We start from the raw sequence: 27,837 nt of genomic DNA, 5'->3' as shown, positions 1-27,837 counted from the left end.
AGTGACTAGTACTCGACATATTTCATATTATTTTCTATCCATTGCCTTGTTACTGTTGGGAAAAAAAAAAAACTAGTGAACCAGCCGGTTGGACCGGTAAATCTAGAACCGGTCCACTAGCCGGTCCGAATTTAAAAACACCGGCCTTTTTGTGATTTTGATTAGACTTTGTGGCCTTTTTGCCAGTTTCACTTTCCCTTTTTGGATGATTTGAGGATTCCGTGAACCAAACGAGGCCTAATTCGAACAATCGTCAGTTCCTTCACTCCTGACTACCTCCGCGCCCATGGTGAATTCCACTCTCCCCGTTATAGCTTTTCATTTTTTTTTGTACTTTGCATATTTATTTGCAGTTCTTTTTCTATTTAAAGTTATAAATGCTTTCCTAATTTCTTCTTTAGTATTCGGATAATTTTTTTCTTTGGTAAGAGATAATTTTTGCTATTCTAGGGTTTAGATGAAACCATGCAATTAAATTGTAATTATGTGGTTTTTCAGGATTTATTCAGGAATGCGATAGTGAATCCTGGCCCGCCTGAAGATTTTGCCCTTCAGACAGTGCAAGAAGCTATAAAACCTCAGGTAAAAGCATGCTCCAGAAATTTCTCTTCTTGACATTGTTCTATCGACTGATTAATAATAGTGCTTTCTTTTGTGTTTGTGCGCGTGTGTGTGTGTGTTTTTTTTTTTTTTAATTCCGGACTACTGCAGAAGCAAACAAAATTAGCTCAAGATGAGAATCAATTGCTGGAAAACATTTTGCGCACGCTACTGCAGGAATTAGTGGTATACTGATGTTGCTTTTTAGTGTAAAATTGTCTGTTATTTGCATTATGTATCGTAAATTTAACTATCATGTCTATCCATCACTGCAACACTAATAGGAAACTTCTGTTGATTGAAGCACCGGATATGCATTTAAAAGTTTGTAGTTCCGTAAGCCTTTGTTTTGTTTTTGCAATTTGGATGTCGAAGCTTTGGCTATGTTTTGCTACACCTAATAGGAAAAACAAGAAGAGGACGAAATAGAAGAAAATCTAGCCCATGCTTCAGTTGTAATAGGTTTATTTGTTCTGTAAGGACTTCACTTTCATTCTTGTGGGCTATGGTGTTGTTTGCGCTTGTTCATAAAATGGTATTTTCTGAGTTTATAAAAAAAAAGTTCTTGCATAGAATGTTCGAGAATTTTGAAACTATTTTGAAGTTTGTAAAAACAATTAAGTTTTGTCATTTTTAAGTTCCCAAAAACTTTGTCTAAAAGCAAAAACTGACTAGTAAAAAAGAAAAGAATCTTTTGAAATAAACTTTTTGTTGAATATATTTCAGAATAGATAACTGATTTGTAAAGTACTTTTTGAAGATTTTCCTAAACAAGTTCTGGTATTAGAGTATATCAGAAGAATCATGAAACCGTCTTTGAGATTTCTAAAGCCTTTAAGTTTTGGAGTTTTGTAATTTCTTTTGATTCAAACCTGTTCAGTTTGAAGGCTAGGATGAAGTTTTAGTCCCAATCTCAACTAATCACTTGAAAAAGATTAGACTGATTTGAATGGAAAGCTTTTGTTTTGTGAGGATAGAAGAATGCTATTTTGAATTTTCACTCATTTATTGAAACATTGCACCATCTTGTGCATGTATAGGATATCAACTTGATGTTTGCAGAAAATTTATTGTTCCTTGCCTTTGGTAGTCAGCTGCAGTTCAGTCAGGGGAGAAAGTCATGCAGTATGGGCAATCTGTTGCTGAAGGGGAAAATAGTCCTGGACAAATTCCACGTCTTCTTGGTAAGTGCATACTCTACTTTAGAACTCATTAAGCATTCTGGGCTTCGGCATTGGTAATGAATTTTTTGAACTTGGTTGCATGTTCATTATATTCTCTCTCTCTCTCCCCCTCTCTCTATGTCTCTCTCTCTTCCAACCATAGTCTTTCTCTTTGTACTTGTTTTTCTGTGTCAAATTTACTGAACTTGTGACCATCTCTCTCTCTCTCTCTCTCACAGACATTGTCCTTTATCTTTGTGAGAAAGAACATATTGAAGGCGGCATGATTTTTCAGCTATTGGAAGATTTGACCGAAATGTCCACTATGAGAAATTGTGAAGACATCTTCGGGTACATAGAGAGCAAACAAGAAATATTAGGGAAGGCATGTCAAGAATTTCCAGATTTCTGCACTACTAATATTGGATAGCTTTGTTTGTTGATACAGATGTCCAATACTGCATTATTGCGCATGTAGGATACTCAAATCATGCACCTCTGCTTTGGTTTTGTTGTTTAGGATTAACACTTGCTTTTTCATGCACTGTGTGACGCTTTCTCATGTATTTGGACTTTGGCTTTATTTCATTGTTAGTTGCATGTGCATGTCGTAAATTTGTATGCATGGGTGTAATTTGGATCAATTATCTTTTCTTGGTTAGTACAGGAACCATGGTCATAGGTCTTTTTTTATGTTTCAGAGAGTCTGAGCTTGTATACCTTCCATATTTAATAAACAGTTACTAAACAGTTATTAGCCCTGTTTAATAAACAGTTATTATTTGATAGTTATAATTTTGATTTATTTATACTTTAAGAAGCCCTGTTTCTAGATAAATTCTATGAATGTTGAAACTATGTATGTGATTGATTATCAGACTTACCAACTTGGATTGCTTTAGATGGCTAATTGGGTCTAATTGGGTGTGGTGGGACTTATGGTAGATTTAGATTCACGCTCTGATGGCCATGTGGTGATCATCATTATTTGCTGTTTCATAGGCACATCATTGGTGCATTGCATTTGATTGATAATTTTCGTATTGACATAGACTCTTCCTATTAATGACTGAATATTTGTTTTAATAACCTATGACTAAGACAGTATATACCTAGAAATAACCGAATATATGTTTTAATAACCTATGACTCAGAGAATCCTAGTCATATATAATTTTCATTTTTATGCACACACTAAAATAAGGATAGTCAGATGTTTAGATCGTATTAATTGAAGATAAGGATCTTTCAAGTTCATCATACAACCTCAATTATACCCTACTTGGTAGAATAAGTTTAGACATGCTAACACATAAAAGCCACTATAAACTAATTACAAGAAAATTAATAAGTTAAAATGAATTTGAAATAGATAAAAATGGGAGCTTATGTATAGAAACTCAGTTTGAGGTTTTTGAGATCCAGTAAGGGACGAAAACTTGATCTCATGAATATCAAGTTCTTGATGACCGAAGGGTTATTGTGTGCCGACTCCAGGTCACCATAGCTAATGATATTATACAATTTTTACCTGTTGCAGTGATCCAAGGTGGCTGTTTTTTAAATATTTTCTGGCCATTTTAATTTCTGGGTCTAGTGCATGATTGTCTTTATATAAAAAGTAGTGTGTTTTATCTAAGTAAGCTATTCAAAAAAAAAAAAAAAGTTAGATAACCTATTTGCAGCATGTGTGGTACTTGCAATTCAATTTGGTCACATGCGAGCCTGCCTGGTTCCTCTAACAAATGAAAACTCAATCCTATGATTTTAGTTAGAATTGCACATCTTCACAATCATTTTGATAACAAGTTTATTTGGACATTTAATCTTGTGCATGCAAGCATATGCCTCATTCAAACTTTACCAGCTATTGAGATAAGCCTTGATTAAAATGATCAGATACCTATAAGTTTGCTACGATCTTCATAAAGAACAATGCAAAACATCCACTAAGTTCCTTAGAAAATTATTGCAAAATGGAATATCTTTGTTATATCTTCTGACGTCATTATATGTTGTCCATTTGTTAAAGCTGTCTTTGTTTATTCTTGAATCTTGCAGCCAGAATTGTTTGCTCGAGGAAAGCTTGTTATGTTAAGAACATGCAATCAGCTTCTCCGGCGACTGTCAAAGGTAGAGAGCGGTTTGGTGCCTTTTATAACTTTTTGTTATCCTGTTTTAATTTCAGTTTTTGCCAATCTCCGATATGTGTTAGTTGTCTCCATGCAGTTTCATTATTCTTTTTCTTCTGAAAACTCTCCTGTTTTAAGTTTTGTTCTATGGAGACAGTTTTACTAATTAATTATGAGTTTCCATTGCTCATTTAAATTATTAAAAAGTGGTCTTGATTTAAACAACCTTCTTCTAGAATTGACTTAGAATAGTTTTTAACTTCTGATTTCTTGTCTTCCAAAGTGTGCTTATGGTTCTTCTGGTTAAATGTCTCTGAAAATGACCTGATAATGGAAATGATTGTCAACTATCATAGTTTTGCTTGAACTCTCACTTGCTAGTTGGTTATGTTACTCCTTGAAGCAGCAAAGGGTTAGTGGATATTCTCTTTACTACCTTGTTTTGATTAAGAAAATGGACATAGTATGCTGTGGACAATTGTATGTGAGTTTCACTTGAGCTTAAATCTGATTTTGCAGGCAAATGATGTGGTGTTCTGTGGACGAATAATTATGTTTCTGGCTCATTTCTTTCCATTGTCTGAACGTTCTGGTAGTTTCTACACAGTTTTTTGACATTTACATTTCATGTCTCTTTTGCATATGTCGTCTTTGATGTCTTGTAATCTATTGCAGCTGTTAATATCAAAGGAGTATTTAATACATCAAATGAGACAAAGTATGAGACAGAGGCCCCTGATGGTATATTTAATCCTCAATGTCTTGTATATTTACCTATAAGTTTATTTATTAAAACCAGTGTAAAATACATGTTCAAGTATACTTACATTTATCTCTTTCTTTGGTTTTCAGGTATTTCTATTGATCTGAATTTCTATAAAACACTCTGGAGTTTACAGGTAAGTAAATCACATTGAACCTTGATTCTTTAATAGGTGTCTCGCATGTCAATCAATTCGTTGCTGTTAATGCTTGTTCTCAAGTGAGAGGCACTTTTTTATCTGGTTGATTACATTAGATCTGTTGCATGGATGTCAAGATCTTTAAATTGAAGCATCCTAGCAAATAGGATATGATATTAGTTTGCAAAATTGGTCAAGTCTTTAAAGCATCTTTGCCACATCTTTCTTTGAAACATCGTTAGTGCTCTTAGTTTCTATTGAGATTCTCCCTCCTCCAACAGAAACAGCTATTTTCTACTTGTTTCCCTTAATTTACTGTTAATTGTATATCTCTGTACTCGTATGTGTTTACATATGATTAGGTTCATTCTTTTTGAAGTGGGAAAGAGCTATGCTTTTTCTATTTACAAAATTTATATATTAGAACCGATCTTGATTGTTGATTGGAACCTGAGGTGTATTGGGGACTTAAGTGAAAGAAATGCTTTTGGTACTGGGTGACGTTTCTATGTACCTTGGTCCTGGTTATTGGAATTGGTGGTATAGTCAATCCGTAGCAGTTGATGTTGTAGCGACTTGAGTATGAAGAGTAGACAAGCAGTTTCTGGAAGTCAATTGCAGTAGAAAACCAAAGTCTCTGAATGTGCTATTATAATGGATTTGATTTGGAATGGTGCATTCCTTCTCTTATATGGACTGCAGCATCCTGCATGGTTGTCTACTTGGTCCATGCTTTAGGATCCCCCTAGGCTGTGCAGAATTTAAGGGTGCTAATAAGTTGCGTCTCTTGGTGAGACTTGAATGTTGAACACCATGATCTGAAGTTGAAATTTTTAAGTTGCAGAATTTTTATGTGATGGAGATTCTAAAAGCACGTATGTTCTTTAATCAAGCGAAAAGTGGGTCTTGACTCCAGATATCTTTCTTGGAACATGTGGATCTAAATTTTTGTTTTATTTGTCATCTTGACAGGGCCTTCTGCTTATTCCTGTTTCAATTTGTATGGTCCTATTACATATTTTTATCCATTTTTTTGTATTGATGCCATGTCAATCTGATCAAGCATGTAAATGAGAAAATGATGAGAAAACTTTTAACAAAATAAACAACTATTGTGTGACTCTAAAGTAATTCATATTGTGAGTACCCAAATGATATAGGTCATCTGTAGATCATTTGTTTTCACAAGAAGGTACATGGATACTCACTTTTTTTGAGTTGACTTTTGTTTCTGTGAGTTAATACTGATTTTGAGGAGAACAAGAGAGAAGAAATGAAAACCAACAGGGAACATTGTTAAAACTTTTTGGTTTTGGAAGGTGGAAAAAGTATTATACACAAGTCTAAATCATCAAATGTTGTGCTTTTAAAATTTGAACAAAGATTAACAAGACACAGAATCAGATTTTATTGGTTTTATTTTCTTTTTTTGTCATTACTTCAAAGAAAAATTTTTTAAGGTGCAAAATTTTTTTATTCGTTCTAAAAGGAAATAAATGAACCCAATCTTAATTATAGCTGCACTGCCTCTTCCCATCATGTAGATAGTTTTAGTAGCTTATATATTGAGAGCGTTGAGATGCATTGTACTCTTTATTTTGGAGGCAATTGAAACTCTAAAAATTAGAAAATGTCCCACTAAAGCTGAAGCTAGTACTCTTGATTTATAAGTCATCTCCAGATGGAATGGACACATGATTCAGACCTTACCTGAGTCCACAGTTTTATCATTTAACGGCTGAATGTCTTTTTTATCTGTCTTCTTATTTTCTTGTGTTCTTATAGGCAATGGCATTTAAACTATTATTTATAATGTATCTCATTTTAATTTGATTTTCTTCTATCTGCCTTCATGTTCCTTTTGTGGTCATTATAGCAACTTTGTTGATTGTGGTTTTCAGGAATACTTTTCCAATCCAGCTTCCTTGTCTGTAACACCATCCAAATGGCACAAGTTTAACTCTAGTTTAACGGTATACCATCCTCATTGTCAGTCAGCAATTATTTGATTTGATTTTACTTTATAATGTTGGATACTATCTGTACAGCAAATTGTGTGTAAGTTTAGTTGTATCGCTTTGCAAATTTCTTGCAGACTGTGTTGAGCACCTTTGAGGCTCAGCCTTTGAGTGACGACGAGGGCAATGCCATTAACCTTGAGGATGAGGCAGCAAATTTCAGCATAAAATATCTGACAAGCCCTAAACTTATGGGTCTAGAAGTAAGGATTTTTGAATTTCCTTGTAATTTGGATTTTTAGATCTTAAAGTTCAGTGGCTAATTAAATCTCTCTCTCTCTCTCTCTCTCTCTCTATATATATATATATATATATTTGTCACACAGCTAAAGGATCCAAATTTTCGACGTCACATTTTGGTTCAATGCCTCATTTTGTTTGATTATTTAAAGGTAAGAGTATTTGTATGTGAAAATATAAAAAGAAAGACTCAATCTTATCTTGCTATTTTTAGATTTTTTTATGAGGCTTTCTCATTATGATATCAGCACCCACTAACTCCTTATTTGCAACGTGTTGTACCCAATAAAAAAAATGTCTCCTTGTTTTGTGGGTGCTTTGGTTTTGCTGCTGATAAGCTTTACCATCTTACAACTTACAGGCATTTGTCTATGGCCAATGCTTAGGCATTAACTTTACAACGTGAAACATTAATTTGGTTTTATTGAAGGCTTTAGGTAGATGCTTATGTTCGGCAATTTGGGCTTTTACTTCTTGTAACCTTATGATTTTTCTCTTTTTGGTTCACTCAAAAATTGAGATTGAAATTGAAATTGTGGTGATGGACATAATAGTATCTAGATTGGCTGGGGGGTCTGGAATTGCAATAACACAAAGATTAACTGTTAGCAGTATCCAAAGTTTTCTGAATGTCGTAGACCTGTGATTCTTCTTCGTTCAGCATATTTATCCTAGACTATATCTACCAGACGTAGTTCAAGCTGAGGAGGTTCAAAAGTTCTTTTGTGTGAAGGATGGATCGTAGGGGTTAGGGTTGTTCATTACAATGATGAGGACATGTAGGTGGCTATCCTAGGTTGGTGTTGGGATCACATTCTAGGTACAATGATGAAGACCTTATTACATGGAAGCCCGCAACTCCATCTGGTTGAGCTCAGCCACAGCCAAGCATATTTGAGGGCCAACCTTATTGTTGATGCCCTGGATTTAGGGGTGGCAGAACGTGGAAGCAAAGTGACTAAACCCAAGTTCTAAGACTTCTACACTGGATCTTGAACATATTCTTTTACAGCAAATGCTGGATAAAATAGTAGACTGCTTTTCAATATGAAAAAACCATAGTTTGAAGCATGACTGGCAGGGGGATTAAGGATATAAGAGCCCAGCTTATTTTATACAAGTTTAACGAACTCAGTTCTTTTTTATTCTTTCTCAAAATTGATGTTCATTGACTTTGCACTCTTAAATCTTTTTTTTGGCACTTAAAATTAAAAATAAAAATATTATCATACTCATGAAATTTGTAGCAAATTTTAGTTCCAGATAATATTTGGGATTTCTTCATTAAAGTTTTCCTTCTGTATTCTTGATGCTCATACATCCCTGTGGGACTTTCCAGAAGGTTATATCGTTGATTATAGCATTATAAGGCATGCAGAATGTTTTATTTTTTGGAAATCTCACCATGCATTCATAAATAATATTTTTTTTCTCCTTTTATTTCATGTTACCACAATAATTAAGAGAGTGATTATTTCCCACTTTTCTTGCAGGCACCAGGAAAAATTGATAAAGATTTGCCCTCTGAAACAATGGTTTGTGATCTGTGATATTCTTCTCTTGCCAATATAACCATAGTTATCTATCTTTTTGCATGAATGCATTTTCCCTATACCCAGGGTCTATTAGCAGCTTCGATCTTTTATTGAAACAGAAAAATAATCTCTTTTGATTATTATTATTTTTGGAAAAATCTAGAGACGAGTATAAAGGAAGTCCTTGGAAAGAACAAGAAATGAAACTGAAAAAGCTATAAAAGGTAAATGCACTCTTGGAAATGGACTCACTTTTAACAGTGAGCAGACATTATGGGGAAGTAACTAGTTTGGATAAGAGATCATTTGCAAAAAATTTTTTCATTGCATCATAAACATGTTTTTTTAATGCTCTTTTTATCTTCCCAACAACCTTTTTATCTCACATACATCACATCACAAAAAGTGCTACAGTAATTATTCCAAATAATATCTCAAATAATACTCTATCTGAACATACTCAATTTTTGCTGTTGGGAATCCCTTAGCTGTGCCACTACCATTGGTTAGAAACCTGCCTATAGGCGCTCATGCCCCTATATTACCATCTAAAACTACCTTTCGAAGCTGCCATCATTATGATAGATAAAGACCTGTATCTAGTATGTGGACTTGCATGTGAACACAAATATTTGTTTCTCAAGGTAGGGGGGAGGCGACGGATAATGGCTGTATCCATTTTCATGAGATGGATGGATGTGCAAAAAATGGAGATAGGAATAGTCTAAAATTGTCTCAGTTGTATATGATCTATTAAAATTGTGTCCTTCAATGACAATCTTGAATGCAAGGTGGTTTTATATTCCCATTCCACTACAGACAACTAGGTTTTGGGATTCTACTTTATCTGAACTTACACGCCAAAATCAAATCCTTGACTTTCTGTGAAGGTTGATCTGTCGAAACACAGGAAATGACAAGAGTAGAGTTGTTGGTTTTCAAGACATAAATGAAATGCAAAGCTGGAGCATAAGGAAAAGAAAATTAATGTGCTCGCATTTGTATCACACATGGTTGTGCTCTTTTTGCTTCTTGTCTTTACTATTTATTTTGTTTGAAGTAAGAAACAACATACCGGCACCACTTAACTGCTGACCACATAAAGACACTAACTTACAGGTGCAATAAAACAAGAATGAATAGATTGATAAGCAATCAGGCCTGCAATTTAATAAAGCTTCTAGAAGGTATCTCCTAAAAGAAGTAGAACTAGTTGCCCTTAGTAATCCCTCCCAATTGAATTCACATTCGAGCTAGTATAAGCTCATGATTTGAGGAGGTTTGATCTTCTTTGTTTTTGTCGTGGAGGAGATTAAGTAATTATTTATGAATTGGCAAGTTCCAGAATAGTAACAATTTTTTTTTTTTTTTTTTGAGAATAGTGACAATGTTATTCTGATAAGGTGTGGAATGTACTGGTGCAAGAAATTTAGAATTACTTGCATGGTGAATTAATAAAGTTTTGTTAGCCTTTGCAGGAGTAGGACTAGCTTTAGCAAAGTCCTTGACTGCAAAGGCTTACATATCCTTTTTGTAGTCTCTAATTTAGCGTTTATGTTGTATTCTATTGCATAGCTTTCCTTGGCATCATATTAACTAATTTCAGTTGCTAATCTAGAAAGAAGAAATTAAAAACTGTGAAGAAAGGGTCAAAAAGCTCCTTGACATGACTCCACCTAGAGGCAAAGAATTTCTCAAAAGTATTGAGCATATATTAGAACGTGAAAGGAACTGGGTGAGCAATTTTAATCCCCCTTTCAGGCTTTCTTTGTGAATTACACAAATAGATTTTTTTTTCTTTTTGCCATTTATTATAATTCATTTGCACTCTGATAATTACTCATTAGTGTTTGTTCTACTTTGTTTCTCTTCAACTTCAAGGTATGGTGGAAACGTGATGGCTGCCCGCCATTTGAGAAGCAACCACTAGAAAAGAAACTAACTCAAGATGGTGTGAAAAAACGGTAAGTAGTGCATAATCTATGTGACTAAGGAAAAATGAGCTGGAGATCATAGCTAAACTTTGTATCACTACTCAACTATATTGGATGTCGGATCTGTAGATGGTGATTAAAACTTGAAGACTGAATGTCATTAAAGTGTCTGATATAGCTAAATTGGCAAGGTTTCTGCACTTTGTGCTTTTATAATTAGAAAATTTCATTTCATTTTCCCTTTACTTTATGTCAAACTTTTCTAGGTGCAAATTGATGCTGAATTTGGATTTTTGGTGATTGTTTTTGTGTAAATACATGATCTAATTAGTAAGAAACTATATATCTTGTAGTGAGCAAATGTCCACATATATCTATGAAACCTATGATAGTTCAGTGAAAAGGGTCTTTCCATCCTATACTGTGGTTAATGTTTATAGCATATTTAGCTAAGCTAGAGACAAGTCACTGTTTACTACGCTAGCGAAACAGAAAGAGCAAAAATGAAATACTGAACTAAGAATGGTTATTTCCTGCAGTATGGTAATTTTTAAACATAAAAATAATTTAATTGTCAAAGTATATCTTCTTACATTTCTGATTGGATTGGATATTTGCAGTAAATACCCTCCTGTTCTTGTTGCAACTATGCTTTATTTGTCTTCTGAACCTCATAATTGGACTTTGTGGCGCATGATCTTGTTGCTTAGCTTTCAGTTTGAAATTAGCTGGATAGACATCTAAGTGTATTCAAGTCTTTGGTTTGTAAATATGGCAGAACGACATTTTCACTGATTAAAACGCATGCATGTGAAATAGTCATTGCCATAACGCTGCCTTAAGGACAAATCAATGAACTTCACTAAAAGAATATCATGTCAGAAACTTTATGTGTAGGAGATAACTGGTTAGCACGATCTAGTGGATTTCTGTTAGATTCTTTAAAAGGAGACTGGGAATTTTAGGTTGAAACTTTGAAACTTAAATTTAGAGACCTTGTCTTTTGATGACAAAGATTTGGCCAGTACGAGATCAGTTACGGCAGGGGAAGTAGAAGGACACTAGGGAATTTACTTCAAAACTTGAAAACTTGTATTCATGGAGCTTGTCTTGGAAGACCTTAAATCAGCAACTACAGTATAGCATTACCAGACATTATACAATGATTTTCTGGCTAAATTGGTGTCAGTTGCTCAAGATTTTGAACATGGAGATTGAAAATAATTCTGTGGATGAATAACAAAACATATACTTAATCTGAATGGAAAAAGAACTCGTTGATACTGTCCTTGAAGCAAATCAATATCTACAAAAGGGTTAGAAAGGAATATGATAGGTGATGCATGGATAATTGTTGTGGAGAGGGTTTACTTCCTAGTTGTGAGGTTGGCTTGGTACCCCAAGTTGGTGGTGTGAATTTGGTGGTGTATTATCTGGATTTTATACCTAGCTAAATACCTTCCTGAGTTTATCTTTGGTTCTCGGGCATTGAAACAGGAACACTTGTAACCTTCTCCCAAATATTAATGATGAGGAGGATTGATGGCAGATATGTCAGATGTTTACTAGCATGACAGAGTTGAGAGATGTCGGTCAAAAGATGCCCTCAAGGGAGGAGGATGGATGGTGGCAGAGGTGAAGCAAAAAGGCTTTGTTGTTTTGAGGTGCATGAGGGTCTGGAGAAGATTCTGTTTCTTATTAATTGAAAATTGTGATGACAGAAACATCTTGAATAGGATTGTTAGTATTGTTATGCTGATTGAAGGAACACAGGCTGTTGTTTATGATTGCACTGAAAAGAAGGGAGATGGTAGTTTGATGCTGGCAACCTTCCATCGGAAGAGTACCTCAAGATTGGGATATGAATTTTGAAATGCTTAATTAAAAGCTTTATGCTGCTGATATAGGTCAATTGTCTGAATAGGCTGAATTGGCTGGTTATAGGGGAATTATACTCTTTCAGATTGTCATGTTGTTATTGCGGAGGTGTCACCATTAAAAATGGATGTTGAGGTGTGTTCTTTAGAGGCATTTCAATATTATATTGTCTAAAAGCAAATAGGGATACTTCTACACCAGATACTGACATGTCTTAGCTGTCTAGGACCTATTTATTTGCACACTTGCATCCACAGGATAAAGTTTAAAATGGTTCTCAAGTCCATCTCAGCAGTCAAGCAAGTCCTCTGAAGTGTTTTTCCATAGCTTCCTTTCTTGAAGTCATAACGTAGGCTAGAATGCAATTTATTGATTTTGAGTCGGGGAATTCATGTTATGTTATCGATTTTTAGTGACTTGCATAAAATTGTAGATTTCTTGTAATTGGGTTTCCTTTTAAGGTTGGAATCTTATCCATTGGGATGGGTGCTTTTAGAAAATTTTTTACTGTAGATAATTATTGGAAAATATTTTATAATGTCTGTTTATGAAAACTCCAAAGAGTTTTTGGGTGATTTACACCCAGCCTTGGTTTTTTTTTCATAGATCCCGATTCCGGGTTGAGATTTGGCAAGAAGTTCCTGGTAAGTGGTGAAACGAGGATTAGAGCTATCTGTGGTTCTCACCTAGGTAATTGAGACTCTCTCTCTATATCAGATCTATATGTATAAATCCTGGCAAGGGGAAGGTGAATGTGGAAGGGAGGGAAGGGGGGAGGGCTAGGGGAATGGGACTGCAGGAAGGAGGGGGGAGGGTGGAGAAAGAGGGGAAGGTGGGGGGCTGTGGTTGATGGGCGGGATGATGATGTGTGTGTGCTGGTGTGTTTTTCTTTTTATTGTGTTTTTTGGGTGTTGTTGGTCGGATTTTAGGTGTTCTTGGGATATTTTTTACAGTAGATATGTATGATTGAAGCAAGTTTTTGCAAAACAGCTCCATTTGAAACTGAGAGTTTAGTAATTAAACAAGGTTAGTTATATTTATTGGCGGATAGATAAATCTTTTATTAGGGAATGTTGTTCTAGTAGGAGAAGGATTAGCTTTTGTAAGCTTCTTTTTTGTGAAAAAGTAACTGTCTACTCCTTGTGAGCTAGTGACTTGAGAATATCATAAGATGAATTTTGAAATTGTATTCATTGTGCATCAAGAATGACCTTTCCAAGGCTATTCATCAGGAAATTTGAGGAGGATTACTAGATTTTCTTCTTCTCTTCATCTTTGTAATTGTGTTCAAATTTCAGCTCCTTTAAGGCAAACAGTATGACGAAGCAGGGCACAGTTGAAAGTTTTTGGAATTTGTTTTTCATACAAAAGAAAAATAGTCTACTGAAAATGATGAATATTGCAAAACGCCCACCTGGAAAGCATGCCTGTTTACTAAGAATCACAGAGAGTACGGCCTATTCAGAAAAAAACTTATGGAATCCCCTATTATATTCCCCTTGTGCTTCATTGAATTGTGTCTCACATAGTTATAAATTAAATTATGACCACCTGAGCATTAGTGCTATGTTTATCAACTTTTATATTGATGGAACACAGCATAATAAGGAATGTAAATTATAAAACACCTCTTACAATTATTCCTAAGGATGTGGAACCGCGTGTGGGTGTCATGTAAGAAAAAACCCAAACTTTGGCATCACACGGAAACTACTGTTGCGAGTATTGCTTTCATTACCACCTCTGAATATTGAGGGTGAAAGAAAAGTAGATGAAAGTGATTCAAAGTCAGTAGCCTTTACTTTCTGATGAAGGTTAAGAAGCTATCTAGCTTATCCACTGAGGGTAGAATGTGAATTAACCTATTTTCTGTTGGATCATTGTTCTTTGAAGAAGTTTTTTTTTTCCTTACAATCTATTTGTATGAGATGCATTTAAATTAACAATAAAAACACTAGATCATCTGAAATTTGGGTTAAAAGAATATACAGCATTGCATTTGGTGGCTTGCAATGTGTATGTTGTACATTGAAAGAATGTGACGATAATTGCTATGTATCTTAGGAACTTTTAGTTGCTTTTTTTGACCTATCTTTTTGGCTAATAATGACAGTCGTCCACGGTGGAGATTAGGAAACAAAGAACTTTCTCAATTGTGGAAATGGGCAGACCAGAATCCGGTGTGTTCCTTACCCTTATCCTTTTGTGATTTTTTATTGTGAAACAGTATCAGTAAGATCTTTGGCTTTTTTGTATTATTACTCAATAATATTATCATTTGTTGGTTGCAAGGCTTCATTCTTGGCCCTGGTGCTGAGTACATAAATGTTATTGTTGTGCATAAGCTATTTGTGAAGCATGCACCGATGAATTTTAGTGCCGTAACCATACCTAAAGAACTTCGTAACCCTAAGGCTTTCTCCTGAAAAGACAGTCAGTCAGACTGGAGAGAGCATATTTTGTTATTCCCGAGGCACTTATTCTCTCTATATGCAGAATATGTATAGCAGCTGTGTATAACTACGTCTAACAAGCCAACTGAAAAACTCATTTGGCTTGATTCAACCACTTGAAAATTCTTTCCAAACCACTGCCTGCCAACCACAGAGATGTATCAGTTCTTCATGCTGCCAGCATTTCTTTTTATATCCCTGCTTTCTAGACCTGCTGGATTCCAGTCTATATCCATTATTTACCCAACTTCAACTTCTGCCACCACTTGCTAATTCCAAATCTGAGTCACCCACTCCCTTTTACCAACACTCCCTGCATACGTAGTTTCAAAAGTTTGAGATTCCTCCCGAGTTGTGCTGCAGCACAGGCTGTTGGTAGGCTCATGAGTTTATAGCACCATTTTTTGGCCTTAGAATTTCTGGTCAAAATCTCAGGAAAAATTTTAAAGTGAATTTAAAACAAAACAGAATACTTGAAGAAAATTGCAGAAAACACGGAAATCAGGATACTAGATTAGGATACTCAAAGAATTGCTCCTAGAAATTTTTAGGCATCCTACTCCAGGCTAGATTGCATCACACAACCTCAAAAAGGTGATAAGTGTCTGCAGAGTTGTTATTAATGTAGATATGTGTCTTCTCTTTGTGGAGAAGTACAATGTTTGTGGACTCCTAGACCAAATCAGATTTCCATTAAGATTCACTTAACTAGAATAGAAACAAACTTTTCATAACGTTTCCAAGTCAGAAGAGATTCCTTATTGGATTCCTTGACGAACTGCCAAATATTAATTACTAAAACAAATATTAAAATTAATTATCAAAAAAAAAATTCCATGCGACAGCTAAATTACTGAAATACCCCTAATGATTCAAATTTGGAAAATCTTAAATAAAATAAAATGGCTACTTAAACGCCAATAAGAGGCGTGGCAAGGATGTTGCAGAGTGCAGGCTTTGAGTTGGCATGCTATAGGAGCCTACTTTGGAGTTGGTTTAAGTCCTAACGGGCCTTTGTTTCATTTCATTTAGGTAGCCATTTAATTTTATTTGAGACTTTTTGAATTTGAGCCGTTTGGGGCATTTCAGTGTTTTAGGTTGTATCAGAAAATTTCTGTTTTGGCAATTAATTTTCCGTTTTAGTAATTAGTAGTTGGTAATGTTAGGAAAAGGTTCTTGTATCTATTCTAGTTAAAGTGAATCTTAACAGGAGTTTGATTCAGTCTATGAGTCTGAATATTCTACTAATCCAAAGAGAAGACTGATTTCGACATCAATAAAATTCCTGCAGACGTATCATCGTTTGAGGTTTGTGTGATGCAATCTAGCCTTGGGTGTAATGCCTAAAGTTATCTATAGAGTTTCCTGATCTGGTTTCCTTCTTATTTGCCCGTTTTCCTGCAATTTTCTTCAAGTTGTTTGTTGTGTTTTTTTCTTGATCTTTGGTACCTGTGATTCTTGCCCCCAATATTGAGATCTCCTACAAAGTCTTAAGGTCAATAAAGAGTGCTATTCCTGCTAGCCTATTAACAGCTTGTGCTGTGTCAATTGGTTTAATAATATTCTAGAAGTGAATATGAAGTGAAGGAAGATGTGCATCTAAGTTGGTGGGCCGATTTCAATTTTTACATTAAACTTTTGTTGAATGAAAATGTGTGTTAGGGGAGATGATGAACTGCTGATACCATTTTGTTCATCTTTTTAATGTTTAGATTTTTTGTAATGTCATGTTGGCATGCATGCCCTTAAAATTCAAGTTACATGATTGTCTCATTCCTTGTCATGTCTGAATGGCTCAAACTTACAGAAAAATTAAATATTGCAGTCCAAACATTGGAGTGGCTTTTTTGAGGTATTGTGTTAATAGTGATCAGAACTCTAAATATAAGGCTAGTTTAATGGTGATTTTGGATTTTGACATCTAACAGTGATAGATAACCCACTGAACAAATATATATTAGCGCCTTTGTGGATACATCTAAATTCAATCTGGACCATGTTTACTTTGTCAGCGTACTTATTTACATAGTGCACAAGTATTTTGTTCCATTACAAGTTTATTACATATTATTCACAGTAGAGACCACACAAGGATTGTTAGCAGTTGTCTAAAACAAGTTGAATCTAGTTTTTCTTGTTAAATTTTAGGTGTTCTTATTTGCTTAATTTTTGCCCTTTTTTTTTGAAACTTTTTTGAACAAAAAGATATTTATGAAGATTATTGTAGATTATCTTGGTACTTCATTTTGGCTCTTCGGCTGTAATAATGTTTTGGAATTTTTTCAGTTTAAGTGTTGCTTTCCTTGAGTGGTTGTGTTTTCTCTGTTGGTAAGCTTGCTTATTTACTATTCATGGGTGCCTCATTTTTTCATCAGTCAGGCAATTGATTTCATGAACTGAAGCATTTTAGTTCTTTCTCTTAATAAAATATTGAAGACTGTGTGAAGTAAAGCGGAGTCTACAAGTCATTTCTGCTTGTTAATAACTCATGATATGTTGCCCGCAATTTGTTGATGACAATGAGATACGGTTGACAGGCACTGATGAATTGTGGTAAAAAAAGTATTTTTCATGGAAGTTTAATAAGCAAATTCTTGCATCTCATTTATCTGCATTTATCTGTATCCGGGGCAGTTTTTTCAACTTCTACATTAGATGGCTTCTTCTCAGCTCATAAAATACAAGAAATGGGAGGTGAACATTCCAAAAAAAAGCTTTTTTTTAAGCAAGAAGTTGGATTAGCAAATATTAAGCAAACAAGATTTGGCCTCTAATATTGTGATGATGGGTTGAAATTTATCTTATGTCCCCTGAAGATTGCAATATAATGTTGAATTTTGATGCTTAACACTCGAAAATAATGAATTAGGGGAATACTTTATTTCATTGATTCAAAAGAATATATACAACAGGTTTCAGCCTATATTAGGAAACTATACACAATTATATCCTTAATCCTAGGAATAAGATTTTACCCCAATTTAGCTCCTCTAATCTCTCCTAATTTACACGGTTTTATTACTCAATATTCTACTTCCCAAAAACACAGATTTTCCCACACTCAATATTCTACTTCCCAAAAATACAGATTTTTCCACACTCCCCCTCAAGCTGGTTTGAAGATATCTTTCATCACCAGCTTGCTCACTAACAAATCAAACTGTTTTTTGGGAAGACTCTTTGTAAGCAGATCTGCCACTTGGTCTCTAGTTGGCACATAGGTCATACAGACTACACCTCCTTCTATTTTTTCTTTGATGAAGTGCTTATCTACTTCAACATGTTTCGTTCGGTCATGAAGAACTGGATTGTGAGCAATAGAAATAGCCGCTTTATTGTCACAATACAATTTCATAGGAAGTACTTCTGAAACCTTCAACTCCTGTAATATTCTTCTAATCCATATCACTTCACAAATACCTTGAGCAACAGCCCGGAACTCTGCTTCTGCACTGCTCCTTGCCACAACATTCTGCTTCTTACTTCTCCAAGTTACCAAATTACCTCCCACATACGTACAATATCCAGAAGTTGATCTTCTATCTGTTATACATCCAGCCCAATCCGCATCGGTATAGGCTTCAACTTGAAGATGTCCTCGTGCCTTAAAGAAAATACCTTTGCCAGGTGTTCCCTTTAGGTACCTTAGGATTCTATGAATTGCTTCAAAGTGCTCTGAGCCTGGTGAATGCATGAACTGACTAACAATACTTACTGGAAATGCTATGTCAGGCCGAGTGTGTGATAAATAAATAAGTCTTCCAACTAGTCTTTGAAACTTTTCTCTGTCTCTTACTTTCTCTACACTAGCTGGTTGAAGTTTCAAATTTGGCTCCATGGGAGTTTCAGCTGGCCTGCATCCCATCATACCTGTCTCTTTGAGCAAATCAAGCACATACTTCTTCTGACTTACAACAATTCCCTCCTTGGATCGTGCAAACTCCATCCCGAGAAAATACTTTAAGTTTCCCAAGTCCTTGATTTCGAATTCCTTGGCTAGAAACTTCTTCGAATTCTCTAATCCTCCACAATCATCCCCTGTTAAAATAATGTCATCGACGTATACAATTAAGATTGCAACTTTACCTTCTTTTGAATGCCTATAAAACAAAGTATGGTCAGCCTGACTTTGTAAGAAACCAAATTTTTTAACCGCTTTGCTGAAGCGTTCAAACCAAGCTCTTGGTGATTGTTTAAGTCCATAAAGAGATTTCTTCAGTTTGCAAACTTTTCCAACACCATATTTGTCTACAAAACCTGGAGGAAGACTCATAAACACCTCCTCTTCTAGGTCTCCATTAAGAAAGGCATTTTTCACATCAAGTTGGTACAAAGGCCAATTTGCATTAATAGCAAGAGATAAAAGGACCCGAATAGAATTTATCTTGGCAACAGGGGCAAATGTTTCTTGATAATCTATTCCATGGGTTTGTGTAAAACCCTTCGCAACTAATCTGGCCTTGTACCTTTCTACAGTACCATCTGCTTTGCTTTTAACTGTAAACACCCATTTGCACCCAACAATCTTTTTCTCCCTAGGCAACTCCACCACATCCCATGTATCATTCTTCCTCAATGCTTCCATCTCTTCAAACACTGCAGATTTCCAGTTCTGATCAACCAACGCTTCTTTAATGTTTCTAGGAATCACAAGTTTTGAAATTTCAGTGGTAAAGGCTCTATATTTAGGGGAAAGGTTATCATAGGACACATATTTGGAAATTGGATGCCTAGTACAAGTACGGGTTCCTTTCCTAATGGCAATGGGAAGATCAAGATCAGATTCTTGAGTAGGAAGGTTTAAAACTGGGTCAGATTCTGGAACAGCAGAAGAAAAGAAAGGTAAAGTATTACCTGATGTATTTGGACAGACTTCCCTCGAGGACTTCTCATGAACAGGAGCTGAACTCATCAATGGACCTTCACCCTTTTTAAAAATATTTCTCCTAGTGTATACCACAGGCTCAAGATTGGAACGATTTTTTTCTCGTCGTAATATTTCCATATCTGATAAACCAATATCAGTTTCTGCACTATCAAATTGAGGGATCTTCGTTTCCTTATCTGTTTCAAAAATTATAGTTGGTAAAGCTTCAGTTTCCCAAAAATTTGATTCACTAGAATTCTCCCCCTGAATCAAAGGTTTGTTAAAGAAAGGAAGACCTTCAAAAAAGGTTGCATCCATAGTGACAAAGACTTTCCGTGTGAGAGGATTAAAGAATTTGTACCCTTTTTGATTTGGAGCATAACCAACAAAGACACATTTTTCGGCCCTAGGATCCAACTTGGACCGAGATTTCTTTGGAATATGCACATAAGCAGTGCAACCAAATATTTTTAAAGGCAAATCTGAATTAACTCTTGATTCAGGGAAATTTTTTTTAAAACACTCTAAAGGAGTACTATATTGTAAGACCTTGGAAGGCATCCTATTAATTAGGTATGATGCTGTTAAAACAGCATCCCCCCAAAAATATTTTGGTAAGTTCATATAAAACATCATGGCACGAGCGACTTCCAACAGATGTTTGTTTTTACGCTCGGCAATTCCATTTTGTTCGGGGGTATCAGTGCAAGAAGACTGATGTAAAATCCCTTTTTCTTCAAAAAATGTTCCAAGGATACTATTATAATACTCTGTTCCATTATCAGACCGCAAAATACTTGCTTTTGTTTGAAATTGATTTTCTATCATGTTATAGAAATTTTGAAAAATGGTTGCTACTTCTGACTTCTTATGCATTAAGTATACCCAACATAGACGAGTATGGTCGTCTATGAATGTTACAAACCACCTTTTTCCCAAAGCAGTAGTAACCCTTGAGGGTCCCCAAACATCACTATGAAACAGATAAAATGGTTTTGATGGTAAATAAGGCCTTGGGACATAAGATTTTCGTTGACTTTTAGCAAGCAAACAACTTTCACATTTCAGTTTTAGGGGGTTCACATTCTTAAAAAGCAAAGGAAACCAATGTTTTAGATAAATAAAACTAGGATGGCCCAATCTGTAATGCCAAACCATTATTTGTTCATAAGCAGATACAGAAATATTACTACTAGACTCTTGAGCAATTTGAGCACTAGGTGAATTATCCTCAAGACAGTAAAGGCCATTGATCATTCTAGCTCTGCCAATCGTCATCCTCGAATTCTTGTCCTGAAAAGCACAATGAGATTCATCGAAAATAGCCAAACAATTAGAATCTTTTGTTAGTTTACTCACTGATAAAAGACTGCTGGCCAATTTTGGAACATGAAGAACAGATTTCAGGTTAACATTTTTTGAGATCTGTATTGAACCTTTTCCAGCAACAGGAGAGAAACCTCCATCTGCAACCTTGATCTTTTTATTTCCAGAACATGGTGTATATGATTGGAAGAGTTTAAAAGAATTTGTCATATGGTCTGAGGCTCCAGAGTCTATGATCCATGGAGCAGGAAAGGTTGAGGAATTAGACAAAAAAGAATTGAATAGAGCCTTAGATCCAATACCTGTATGAGCCATAGAAGCATTAGGAAAGTCAGATGAGGTAGAACTGGATTTCAGTAGCATAAGAAGATGCTCCATTTGTTCTTTGGTGAAGGGGCCAGCATCAGCTTCATTAGCAGTAGGAACTCCTCGTCCAGACTTCTCTCCTCCTTTGTTTTTCCAATTTGGAGGTTTTCCGTGCAGTTTCCAACATGTGTCACGAGTGTGACGAGGCTTATTACAATAGTCACACCAGACCTGTGATTTTTCACTGGATTTTTCTCCTGTTCTACGCTGATAAGTTGATGTTTTAAAGGATGAGGCAACCTCTAAAGCTGATCCTTCAACAGCAATTCCAGGACCCTTCTTTCCCAGCATTACATTTCTTCTGCTTTCCTCCCTTCTAACCTCTGAGAACACCTCACCAATTGAAGGAAGAGGCTGTCTCCCAATAATTCTCCCTCTAACTTCATCAAATTCAACGTTTAGCCCTGGCAGAAATTTAAAGATTCGGCTGTCTTCAACAGTTTTCTTATGATGCTGAAAATCCTCTGTTGATTTCCACTCATAGCTGTTGAAGAGATCCAAATCCTGCCATATTCGCTTAAGCGAATTGAAATATTTTGTGACAGTGTCTTCCCCTTGACGTAGATCTCCAATTTTGAGAGTCAACTCGAAAATTCGGGACTGATTTCCCAAATCAGAGTACATCTGATTGATATTTTCCCATAACTCTTGTGCCGTTGAATAGCACATGTAGTTAGAACTGATATCTTCCTCCATTGAGTTTACAAGCCATGTCATAACCATGGAGTTTTCCGCGTCCCATGTTGCATAAGCAGGATCCGTGCATATTGGAGCCTTTGTTTCACCAGTTAAATACCCCATCTTGCCACGACCTCTGATATACATCCGGACTGCTTGTGACCATCGGAGAAAATTATCTCCATTCAGCCGAATGGTAGTAATCTGAATTGAGTGAGAATCAACCCCAGTTTTCAAGGATTCGATTCTGTTTTTTGATGAAGAGGCAGTAGTTTGAGGATTAATGGTAGAGTCTGATGATGTTTCAGACATGATGAAGGGACAGGGGACAATGTGAAAAAACAACTAGGAGGAAAAATCAGGCAAACCTAGCTCTGATGCCAACTCGAAAATAATGAATTAGGGGAATACTTTATTTCATTGATTCAAAAGAATATATACAACAGGTTTCAGCCTATATTAGGAAACTATACACAATTATATCCTTAATCCTAGGAATAAGATTTTACCCCAATTTAGCTCCTCTAATCTCTCCTAATTTACACGGTTTTATTACTCAATATTCTACTTCCCAAAAACACAGATTTTCCCACACTCAATATTCTACTTCCCAAAAATACAGATTTTTCCACATTAACCAACCTGCTTTGTGATTTCTAAGTTTGGCAGCAGTTTGTAACCATATTTTTTGGCTGAATGCTCTAAAACCTCTGATGAAGGTCAAGATAAACGAGTATTTTGGGCTGTGCTTCAGCAAATGCTGAATTTTTGTGACTCATTAAACTTCTTGTGGTTTTGCAGAATGCTTTAACTGATCCTCAACGTGTGCGGACTCCTGCCATCAGCGAGTACTGGAAACCCCTGGCTGAGGATGTAAGCTTGTTGACATATTGCTTATGTTGTAAAATATGTCAAAAGTTGATATAGACTTCATCTAAATGAGAATTACCTATTTGCGAAATTGCAGATGGATGAATCTGCTGGAATTGAAGCGGAATATCATCACAAGAACAATCGAGTATGTTTGCGCATTTCCCTTTTATTTGCATTGATTGGCTGCAAAAGGATCAGTTTCAGCTCATTCCATTGTGTTGCAAGTAATAGTCATGATTAGCTTATAGTTTACATGACATGTACGGTAGAAACTACATATTGCTGTTTACTTTCTGTTCCTACTGGTACTTGAAGATTTACTATGCATTTTGGTGAAGAAAACTAGAAGGAATTTAGATAAAAATGCTGAAGTATTAGGAATATATGAAGCGAAATCTCAAAGCTTGGAAAGAGAATAGCTTCTCAGCTATATGAAAGCCAAGGAGAGCCGAGACAAACCTTAGCTAATAGCTAAAAATGGAAATTGGGTGCTGTACTTGAGATGTGTAATGTTAGGGTCCAATCACGTTGTTTCCCTAATTGACAAAAGATCCAAATACACTTGATGGGGCACATGCCGACTGCTTGTGCACCAGCAACACAAAACAATATCTTAAATTAACGGCAAAAATTAGCATATAACTAACAATATACTTTAAGAATAAAATCCAATTTTTTTAACATGATCCTGCATTGCATTTGTTCTATTTCATACATGTAATTTGGTTACAGTTGTTTCTGGTGACTATTTCATGTTTTTCTTTTAAAATTTCATGATTAACAACCAGCAGCCTAATGTGCTATCTTTTACATTTTGGAATGAAATAGTGATTGCCTCATATGCATGTTCACTGCCTTAAATCCCCCCTTTTGGAAAAGAATGCTGCACTTGATAAAAAATTGTTGTAGATCCATATTGGTTCATTGAAGGGTAGTACTTTTTGGGCATAAGTGCAATTTTAATTATTAATAGATCCACTAGTAAATTGTTTTAAATGCCTTTTACGTGTTCACCTATTTCATGTTACTCTTTGAAGCAAGCAATTTTATCATTTTGTGGTGCAGGTTTACTGTTGGAAAGGGCTACGGTTCTCTGCTCGTCAAGACCTGGAGGGATTTTCTAGAGTACATTATTATTTAAAGCTCTTATGCTAATAGCTCAGAGCTACAGGCATTCAATATTTGTCACTAAAGTCATCATTGGGGTTTGTATGCAGTTTACTGAACATGGAATTGAGGGTGTGGTACCCTTGGAACTGCTGCCACCTGATGTGAGGTCCAAATATCAAGCTAAACCGAATGACAGGTCCAAGCGTGCAAAAAAGGAAGAAACGAAAAGCACCATTCAACCTGAAGAAAATCAGGTACTCATAATGTGCTATGATTTTGGTTGTCATTGTTCAGAACATTGTAACTATGGAGGTGCGAATGTGAACTAAAGTTAACCTGAAATGCCTGATGCCTCTAAAAAATTTAGGGGCAAATCTTTTGCCTCTACCTTTCTGAGTTTGTGTTTTCTTTATCCATAGGTTTTTCACTACTTTCAGAAACTTTTGATCTTTCGCCAGACAATCATTCTTTATAGCTTCTTGTAGTGATGGTATCAAGATATACGTATGAAAAGGATGATCTGAAGTAATGACTTGTTTTCTTCCATGTGTTCTTGCAGTTTTCCTCCCAAATTTTATTCTATTGCTTCCTTTTTATTAAGCCTATTATTTCAGTAACGTGGATATTTCTTACTTGTCATTCTTATTAACCCTCTGAATGTTAGTGTTTGTTTGCCAATTATTTTCATCAGTTCTGCTAAGAAAAAATTTCTACTTCCTAAATGAATAAATATGCAGGTCTCATATTGACATTTTTCATTTATATGATTTGTGCCTCATCTAACTTTATGAGGATCAGAAGTGCCTGATCTCTCTGGTTGGAGGTGTGTGGATGATGAATATGGTGTTAATTTGATCAATTTGCAGTGGAATAAAGAGTTAGGTGTGTGTATTTTTGGATCCAAATACACATATTAGTGATGAGATCATATGTAGTTGATAGTAGTAAGAAGTTGCCACTGGACTTATGTTTATTTCACCGAACCTACTTGTTAAATTTGCCAAAACTAAAGAAGGCAAGAATTTATTGTGTTTTATACAAGTCACTGGCATATTCAAGAGAAGAAAAATAAGAGTTTTTATGTTTTTTCTTGGGAGGTAAAAGGAATATGGGGAAACCTCATCTACTGTCAAAAAACTTGTAAATTGAGCACACATCATTGCAACTTTTGAAACTTGAGATTGCAGTATTGCTGTTTGAGACCCAAATCTTTTGGATTTAATTTCTGAGTGACCATGCTGAACCGTTCTCAACCATCAAATTTCAGGTTAGTATGCTACTTAGATTGCATACGCCTCAGAGGATCATCTATCTGCATATGTGGCAGTCACACCAGCCTGATCCTCTTCAGCGCTAACCATGTAGAATTAATCGAAAGCTGTCAAATTAAAGAGTAACAAATGCACAATATGGTCAAAAAAATTTTTGTTTTGAGGGCTGATAAGTAGTTTCTTTATAATAACTGATAATCATGCAGCAGGCGTCGTCATGCGCCGTATAAAAGATTGAATTGTCTGACCATAAGCCAAAACTTTGTGCTAGACATTCCTTGTCGTACCCGTCAATCACGACCATATACTGTGTTACCCCATTATAAAGAGCCAGTCTCCATCCTAGAATGCTACTGTCCTTGTAAAATGTCTGTTGTAGCCTTCCATTCATGTAATAAGTGGTGCATTGAGGATTATCTAGCATACTCGGATCATTGGTGATGACAATTTATCTTGTATTTGATATTATAGGCCCGAAATTTGTTGTGTAAGAATAATGATATTTGTTTTACCATTTACCTTCTCAGTCTGTTAACTGCTTTGAGTATTCCTTTCTCTTTTCCTACTGCTTTGGCAAGATTGCAGCAACCGATATCAATGTTGAAGGAAGCAAAGCCAATCTTGAAACATCAGCAGCTCCACTAGATACAGATGACACCATTGCAACAGCTAGTACTTCTCAGGGTGGAACGCCTGATGAGATTCAGAAGCAAAGCTCAGAGACTGATGGTGGTCATGATGTACGGATGGAAGCAGATGCAGATGGTGAAGCGGATGCGGAAACAGGGATGATAGATGGAGAGACAGATGCAGAGGCTGATTTAGAAGCAGTTAGCTAAGGAGCACTTGGATCTTAATTTCATTGATTACCGTCATTTAAGCCGAAACCTTAGTGTAGTAGGGGATTGGTTTACAGTTTTGGACTAGATAACAATAGCAGCCTAATACATATTTTAATTGCGGTTTTATGTTCACGTTGCTCTAAATATGGAACCTGTTCTTTAGCATTGGGCTCTCACTAGGGGATCTTTTGCAGAGGTGTAAATTGTCCATTGATCCTGGGAAACTCGTTCCCTTACGGTTGTACTTTGTTGTAAATTACCAACATTAAATCTTCTGTAGTAATATTGTCCTTGTTTGTAGACATCTGATGTTTTCTAATGCCAAATTGTGTTTGAATTAAGGATTAATATAAACAAACCATAGGATTCTTGCCTAAAATCGACTATTATATGATCTTGATAGACTTGATGTCCAATAGTGAATTGTGGTCACGCAGTTTTGGAAGTTGATCATTTATCGTCCAAGAGAGATTGATTGTTTTGATAAGGTCTTTTGTTCAATTGTTAGGCCAATTGTAATTAACTCATAACGTCATAAATATGCATAGTTGGAAAAAGAATGAACATAGTCATGGGAAGTTTGGAAATTCACAAGTAGGGTTCAAGTTTTATAAAATTCGTGCGGAAGTGCTCACTGTTCACTAATTACAAATAATTGGGAGGATTGTGTCAAACTAACATATGACTTAACAGTTTGGCAATTTAGAAGCTAATTGCAACTTAGTCCAAAAAGAATGTCTAATTTTTGAGCAGAGTCTCCTGGTGGCTTGGTGGGTGGCGCAATTACTAGCCAATTCTTCTTGAGCTTTTTGTGGGCAAAATATATCATTGAATTTTACTTTTTCTTTTTCCGTTTAGTGTGCATTCGAAATGGTAATTATTTGAAAACATGTAGAAGACCATCAATTACATTAGAAATCATGGTGGCATTGTCACTATGCACGTGCAAAACTATTTGGAAATCCTAAACAATTTACACCAAAACTTGGGAGTTCAGAGAGCAGATGACAAATCTACTATTGGTTTTTGCAAATAAATGGTCAGAGAGCCACTTAACGAGCGAAAACCTAAGGTGGTAATACCACAATACTTGCAAATCATATTCAAATCCAACGAAATTTATTCCAAAATGTTCGGTTCAAAGAGTATAAAACAGATCAACCATTGATGCTCCATAAAGACGATTGAAAAAGCACCAGAGAGGTGGAGATTAAGTTGGCTCCCACCACCATATTTGGACCCACAAAGCATATCAAAACCCAATTAAGCTTACGTTGAAATGTTTGGCTTAAAGGGTAGATCATAAATCTAGCATTTATTCTGCACAAAGATGGCTAGTGTACTGGGATGGAAACTCAAGTCAATACAACCACTACATTCTATTGATGCTAAAAAATATTCAAGTCCTAATAAGCACGAAGCACCCTAGTTGTCGAAGTTGATTGCTGGTTGAAATTTAATATATGGGTTTAGTTGGAAAATCTCCTTGAAGTCGCTATTAAGCTTATAGTCATTTCAATACCTTAATGTGTCCAACTATCTATGAATATTTAAAAATGAGTGGGACATTAATCATGTGGGGAGTTTCGATGCTTAAATCAATCCACTATCTACGAAGGAAAAATATAAAGTTAAAAGAATAAAAATGA

The 27,837-nt window shown here is 35.6% G+C and overlaps 1 protein-coding gene across 2 annotated transcripts; it reads left to right on the top strand.

Annotated features, from left to right (window-relative positions):
- Window positions 1-169: 169 nt before the first annotated feature.
- On the top strand, window positions 170-26,492 carry LOC113762418 (THO complex subunit 1). 2 transcript variants are annotated; one of them, XM_027305867.1, is made up of 21 exons: window positions 171-289; window positions 499-582; window positions 712-786; window positions 1,691-1,784; window positions 2,003-2,148; window positions 3,825-3,896; window positions 4,415-4,487; window positions 4,571-4,636; window positions 4,748-4,794; window positions 6,699-6,770; window positions 6,893-7,018; window positions 7,142-7,207; window positions 8,549-8,590; window positions 10,209-10,325; window positions 10,472-10,554; window positions 14,516-14,582; window positions 22,894-22,965; window positions 23,060-23,110; window positions 24,031-24,090; window positions 24,183-24,329; window positions 25,925-26,492. In XM_027305867.1, the coding sequence occupies exons 1-21, from the start codon at window positions 287-289 to the stop codon at window positions 26,183-26,185; spliced, it is 1,824 nt and encodes a 607-aa protein (XP_027161668.1). In that variant the 5' UTR covers window positions 171-286; the 3' UTR covers window positions 26,186-26,492. The 2 variants fall into 2 exon arrangements, with proteins under 2 accessions (XP_027161669.1, XP_027161668.1); XM_027305868.1 differs by lacking the exon at window positions 712-786 and having other exon boundaries at window positions 170-289.
- The last annotated feature ends 1,345 nt before the right edge of the window (window positions 26,493-27,837 follow it).

This window comes from Coffea eugenioides, chromosome 2 (genome assembly GCF_003713205.1).
Source record: "Coffea eugenioides isolate CCC68of chromosome 2, Ceug_1.0, whole genome shotgun sequence".
Taxonomy (NCBI): domain Eukaryota; kingdom Viridiplantae; phylum Streptophyta; class Magnoliopsida; order Gentianales; family Rubiaceae; genus Coffea; species Coffea eugenioides.
The sequence above is the reverse complement of the archived record's forward strand: the minus strand, read 5'-3'. Positions and strand labels throughout refer to the sequence as shown.